At 39.0% G+C, this 7,175-nt stretch overlaps 1 protein-coding gene across 1 annotated transcript in view; it reads left to right on the top strand.

The window, feature by feature from the left end:
* syngap1b (synaptic Ras GTPase activating protein 1b) overlaps window positions 1-3,447 on the top strand; it is an 87,138-nt gene extending 83,691 nt beyond the window's left edge. Inside the window, exon 21 of the mRNA XM_041044609.1 lies at window positions 3,330-3,447. Within this exon, the coding sequence (XP_040900543.1) occupies window positions 3,330-3,447 (118 nt within the window). The remainder of the gene's footprint in view (window positions 1-3,329) is intronic.
* The last annotated feature ends 3,728 nt before the right edge of the window (window positions 3,448-7,175 follow it).

Genomic DNA, 7,175 nt, shown 5'->3' on the forward strand with positions numbered 1-7,175 from the left:
TCATTCTCAACGGTTCTTTCTGTTTTTCAATGTTGATAATTTCCACTTCAATTCAATCACATCCTTCTCTGGTAATTTTCCTCCTTGTCCTCTCCTCCTCATCTTCACCTCACTACTCTTACTTCCTCCCACACTCTCACTCCTCCTCAACATGTGATTTGTTTCCCTCTGCATGGCACGTTATCTGCCTTGATTGGACATCTTCTTTAAAACTCCTCACATCCCTCCCATCGTTCATTGAATGGCCTCTATTCTACGACCATCTCTCCCTGCTCCCACTCCTCTTTCCCCTCCCCTCTCTCTCTATCTCGCTAGGAGGACCAGCTTTCCTCCCTGGGTTCTGCAGACCCCGGTGTGAAAACTGAAGGTGGAGGGGGAGGTGGAGGAGGAGGAGGACAAGGAGGAGGAGGAGGAGCGGTAACCAACGATCAAGGCCTCAGAGTCTCTTCCTCGGGCATTTCCTCTGACAGCTCGCCCCACAATGGAGTCCTCCCTCAAACCATAGACCCTCCCTCTCTACCCACTCCTCATCAACATCCTAGTCAGAATGGAGAGCTCCGTGGCAACCAAACATCCTCCCCCATGACAACGTCACAGGCAACTGGAACCACGGCAACAGCAACTACAGGCATAGCAGAAGAAGGGGGAGTAGGTCAAACACAACACTGAGGCAAATCAGAGAGAGATGACACAAAGGAAAGGAAAACACTGTCCCCGTCTTTTCCTATTTAGAAAGACAATGCTTTGAAAAGAAATCGTCACTGATATTCTTATTCCCCGGGCAAGAGAGAGAAGAAAAGTGTGCGGGAGACAAGTAGTACATACAGCTACTGTACAGTGCATAACACATGAACACACAACACAAAGGGCTCTTCAATGGACATTTGTTCTCTTGATGCTCACACGGAGCTTCAGTTCGTATCAGTCTTGCAGGACAAGATAATGATACCTTATCACATGCTGTTCAAATCGGTCAAACAAAGCATTTGACGAACATACCAAGCCAATATGTGAACATCTGCTCTGCGCACTCGTTGCCTGTCTTTGGCTTCATGAGAAATAAATTCATGTGAGGAACAAGCACTATAGAATGTCTTGCACCCCAAAGACTTCATAGTAGCCATCAGCAAAGAAGTGCTATAAACTAGCTATTAGCAGCTCTTGACTCCCATGGATGTAGGTGCATTAAATTTGCCTATCCTGAACACGCCAGGCTGCAAATGTGTTAGGCAGAGATGTGGCGATGTAGTCTGGCTTTCTTAGTGCCTTTGAGTGTTTTACAACAGGGTTTTCCAATAGAGATAACAGGTGGAGATCCATGTAAGCTTTGATAGTAAGAGAAATGATCTGTGGGCTGAAAACAGAGATTCAAAGACACAAGATCAAGCATCGTAGAGGTTTGAATGACGGAAGATGTTTTTGGGAACTTTTTGGGTTTTTTTTCAATATAAGGGACTTCTTGTTTTTGGACTGAGCTCGTGCAATTTTTCTCTTCTCAATCTCAGAACCGATATGTGATAAACTGGTGCTAAACAGAAACAAATGGTGCCATTTTCCAAGTCAAATGTCTGTGTCTGCCATAGCACTGCCTCTTTCACGATTCACTCACTGTCTTTTCTCTCCCTTTCTTCTGTGATTTGTCTTTGACAGGACTTTTTTTTCCCCCCCAATATGTTTTGTATCTGTCTCTGTCTTTGTTTTTTGTGCATCCTGTTGTGTTCTTATGTCAAATGGGAGTGTTGGGGTTTCCATGTCTGTGTTTTAGAAGCGCCTTCCTCCAATCTCTGGTTTTATTTACAGTAAATAAAAGCAGCTCTTCAGCTCAAAATTGATGGATCAGCTATTGAACATATTACACAGGTTATTTCAGATTAATGAAGACCAAGCACATAAGTGCTGTTTTCAGTTTACACGGAGCACCAATAAGTTTAAGTTTGAATGAAGATACTTTGAATGAAATGGATGAATGAAGTTTATTCCAAGAATTGTCAGTCAGTTGTGTTCAGATGCAGAAAATGAGCAGTGCCATTACTGGTACTTTTTATTCAGAAAAACATTTTCAAAAAGTTTTCTCTTACAACTTTGATTGAATCTATATAAGTGCATACAAAAGCTAATGATAGATTAGTATTTGTCCCATTATGTTTTGGGCAGGTAATACTTTTAACCATATTTTACATTAAACATTGCCAGGATCATTTTGTTGATACTTAAATGTGCAAAAAGACATTTTCAACCATTTAGGTTTGCTAAGCTTGCCATCAAGTGCCTGGGATAAATATATTGAGCATCCTTTGGCCTGTAGACTAGCTAGTCATCAACCAAATGCACCTTAAAAAGCCTTGCTTAAGTCATTAAGAATATATTATACCCCTGATGCTTAAGAAATTTGAATAATTTCATACTTTTTTGTGTAGCTGTCATAATTTGAAGTTTAATTTCAAAATGAAAAGAGTGACATCTATTTCTGAAAATGTTTGATAACAGCATTAAACCAAATTTACAGTAAACCATCTAATTTACAGTAAATTTTTGAAATATGATTTGATGTGTTTTTGAAATTAACTCTACAGTTTCTCATGTGTCGAATGCTGAAAACGTTTGTAACGTGTATCCATAATCCTTCATTTTGTGTATGAACTGTCTGTTGTAAGGTCTGTCTGGATGTGAATCTGTTTTTTTTGTCTCTGTAGCCTCACACACTGGTGTCGCTCTGCAACTCCTCAGCTTGTTTAAACGTGAAGGTTAAACCAAGAGGAGTTGAAGAGTTTCACTTCAGCTTTGTGTCAGCCATTTTTCTCTTTAGAGAGAACAAATTACTTACTTTGCAGTGTCAAAGGTCAAAATGGCCAACGCTAGTATGTCATAGGCCAGTGCTAGTAGATTAGTTTAGATTAGATTCATTTTTACAGTAAATGTTTAACTAATGTTGAACCACCAAATGTTAATAATGCTAGCAGTCTTAATGCAGGAAAAGATTGTCTTCTCTTTAGACAGCTTGTAGGGCTACTTTTTTCTTGTGAAATTACTTGTGTGTGATGAATGTTGGATTTAAAGCGGGCTAGGTTTGAACATCAGTGTCTTTTCAGACATGTGAGATAATCCGTGATTGAGAAATTAACATTGCTGTGAAAATACCTCAGTGACTCAGGTAAACTAAGCAGTTGCCTCAGAGCTGAACACAAAAACTATAGAAAAGAGATGAGTCCAGCTTTGGAAAGACTGCCACCATGCAGATACTCGGTCAATAGCTATGCTTCGATAGCACCTGATCAAGCACCCTCCCCCGTTTCTTCTCTCTCTCTGTTTCCCTCTTTTTCTCCCCTTAGCCACTCTCACAGCTTCATGGAGGACAATGTGGAACCTAATTGGTTGATGCACCATCGGCAGTCCACAGGGTGGCATGGCCAAATGTCCAGAGCCCTCTCTCGTGATGCGATTGGCTGACAAAGGGAGATCTTGGGGCATTGGTCCCATTCTCTTTGCTCAAAGGATGGTGCAGAGCCCCAGCGGACCATGTAAGGAATTGCTGGGGTTTCTTTTTTTTTTTTTTTTAACTTTACTTGGGCCCTCTCTCTCTGATTTGATAACAGGATTTTTTTAAAGTGTGTTTGATGCCTCGTGATGGGATCTACATTTTACTTTTAAAAAGGTAGGCTGGACATATATTGGCATTTGGTAGCCTGCCAAGCATGCAAAGAACAGCTATGCAGTCTGATCAATCAGCAGAACGGAGGAACATAAAGGCCAAGGAAGGCGTGATGCTCAAAATGAGAGAGAGGGGAGATGTACTGTGGGATAAGATATAATTCAAAGGTGCTTGACTTCTCTAAAAATTTCAGTCAAAGCTGATTTACTTTCAAAGCATTTATTTTCCCTCTCTCTCTCTCTTGTAGTCTTTTCAAATTACCCTTTGATTCCTCTTCATCTACTCACTCTTTATCTATCTAGGATTCTCAAAGCATTATTTAACCACTTCCTTCTTACTTCATTTTAAACACACTTGATCTGTTTCTCGATTCATAGTTTTAGCTCTTCCGTTTGAATCTCTTTCAGACTTTGATTTTAAAGGAAACTAAATATGCACAGTCTAACACAACAAGTGAAACTGCTTCAGAACAAAACTCTTGCTTCAATGAAGACTCTGAAAAACCGGGACAGAATGTTATTATTTATATTTCTATGATACTGCTTATTCTTACAATAGTATAAAAAAAAAACTCTTCATCAGAAATCTTCCGGAGCAGATATTTATTTCTTGATATAGATAGATGCCTCTATCTAATGGAAGTTCATAAATAATTCATTTTATATGAACTGAGTTTTCTTACTAAGACAATCTTGTGGAGAGAATCGTTGCCCTAAAGGACAGTGACGAAAGGGACAAACTTGTGTTTTACCTACTCCCCTTACAACAGTTTGCACGTTGCTGTGACCTGTGCCCACCTTCCTCTTGGTTATAATCATTCAAAAACAAAAAGAAAAAGTGGACGGATGTTTCCTACCCAACAATCGCCATGGAGCTCTCCATTTATGGACGATGTGAAAGCCGTTGGATAAGGACGTTCTTACTGCTATTTTGTGTTCCACTTCGACTATCTGTCTGTAGAGTTTTAAACGAGCAGTGGACGAACTCTTGGTTTCAGTGTGGCCACATTTCTACAGTCAAATTGCTGTAAAACGCCCCATTTGTTTCTATAGATGGACTCCACTGACACCAATCTGAGTTGCGATCCCTGCCATTCCCACTTATGACTGAAACGAGGACAGAGAGAGATATGTTAGAGGTCCTGCTGAAACGAGTGAATGTGTTTGTATATAAGTGTGTGTACTGGCTAAATCTTTGTGTATATACTGGATAAATGTGTATATATGGTATGTCTATGTGTATATACAGTTTGTTTGTATATGCAGAGTGTACAGTTATTTTTTCCTCTAATGTTTCTCTCTCTTTCTATGAATAGGTCTTCTCAAGTTACCAATACTGAGGCATGGAAAGGTTTTTAAATGTACTGACAGCTATCAGAGGCACTTTCTGTGCAGACTTAGAATATCAGCAAGGTCTGTCACTTATAGCTGCATTCTTGAAGCTCTCATACAAGAAGTAACTCACATAATCTTAAGCTTGCACTCATTTTCTGACCAACTAAAATGTTTTTCTAAGTAGATTTGGGTGACCAAGCAATGTTTGTACATACATAGACTTAAGACAATTTTTTTTTCTTCCAGAAACCTCCATCTGCATTTCTTTGAAAATTCTCGACCTGTTTTGAGTTATTGCGTATCTGACTTTCACTTTAGGTTCCTATGGTATATGTTTGCAACGGTTGTCATTCAGAGTTATATATTTATTCCGACAACCCTTATATATTTCTTGAAATTTTGTTCCCCAAATTCTGCCTCTCATGGAGCCTTCTAGCCTTTTGTTAAGATGCGGTTAGACTGGCAAATCCTTCCATGAAAGTATACTGTCCTTACTTAACATTGCTTGTTTTTGTATAGGTCCTTACTAAATAAGTGTGCCTCCCCCCACCCCTTATACTCTTACTAACCTTAGATCCATTAACTTCGCTGGTCACTCATCTTCATACCCCTTGACAAGCCATAGCCCCTCCTCCCCCAAAACTCCTCTATTGTTGTTTTGACAGGACAGACATTTGGGGATTTTGTGTATATTAATGGAAGAGTGGTGTTGAAGAGTGTATTGCAGTTGTATATGGATTTGTTATGAATGTGGGTATTCTGATCATTGAATTATTATTGTAATAATGATAATAATTATTGCCACTTTGATTTTGTTGATTAATTCCTTTGATGCGGTTGATGAAGATGCCATTGTTCCTTTTTTTTTTTTTTTTTTGGAATACACCGGAATTTATATTTTTCGGGTGGGTGAATCTGGAGATAGAAATACGTAAATAAATTAATAAATAAACAAATAATTAAATTCTTAATTTGGTGTGGAAATGTGTGTTCTGTTTCTGCACTAACTCAGGCAGCTCTCAAAGGATCTATCTATATATTTTAGGTTAAAGGGTTAGTGTGGTGATAGTTTGTTTCCTTGTTGTCAACAAATCCCATGAAAACACCAAAACCTCCATAGTTCATCCTGAGTCAATCCTAAATACCCCTCCTTGCTGCTGTAAATACTCGCTATTGCACCAACTATATATTAATTCAGAATTTGCTCTTGTTTGAGTAATATTTTCTAAAAACTACAGTACCTGGCTGTTGGGGAGTTATTTAGCCTTTTTTGAAATTTGGATTTACATCGTCAGCAGGAACCAAAAGACTTGGGGCTGAGAGCCGCAGAAAGGTTTGATGGGTGTGCTAACTCCCTGTTGGTTTTGGCCTTTTCATGGGATTTTCTGACAACAACAAAAATATAGGATATTGCTAACCTTACCATTAAAACTGTGGGAAACATGACTTACTTTCTGTCTGGAAATAATGTTTGTTCATTTCCTCTTTATAAACTGATGATTATTTAGATCATCGATTAATCTGTGAATTATTTTTCAGATTAAATGATTCATTGTTTAGTCCTTAAAATATCAGAAAATTGTACAGGAAACTAAATCCTCTATCAAGTCCAAAAATTTTGAACTTTTAATTCTTTCTGAAAACAAACTCTGTATGCTGTGTGGATATACAATTGTTTAGATTATTGATCTGTTTTGATGGTTGTACTTCTCTTCCAATGTTTCATTAATTTTCTAGACCTACAAGCTCATCCACTCCCATTTTGTAAGACCACAGGTAAGTATACGTGCCTTGTGGTTGCATCACAGTGCTTGCTCATCTGGATTGTCCACATTTTTTCTGCATGTCAGGACTGTGATTCTTCTCTTGGTGAGCAGAGCAGATCATTTCCTCACATTCTCTCCAGCTGAGGTGCAGAGAGCGAGGATGGCAGGCAGGATCTGGGGAGCTGGGGATTGGACTGAATATAGCAAGCTTGTAATTATCCTCATCCTCCTACACTTAATCGCCTGCAGTTCCTTAGTGGGTTGGCAACTTCAGAGTTTGGACAGAGCAGAAAAAAATTAGCACAGTGGAGGAGCAATAGCTCGTGCTGTGTAAACAGAACAAACAGAGCTGGTTCCACCTCAACCTGCTTCACACCTGAGCATCAAATACACTTATAATTGTAATAATGGATTTATATCAAAATT

Source organism: Toxotes jaculatrix, chromosome 8 (genome assembly GCF_017976425.1).
Source record: "Toxotes jaculatrix isolate fToxJac2 chromosome 8, fToxJac2.pri, whole genome shotgun sequence".
NCBI lineage: Eukaryota > Metazoa > Chordata > Actinopteri > Toxotidae > Toxotes > Toxotes jaculatrix.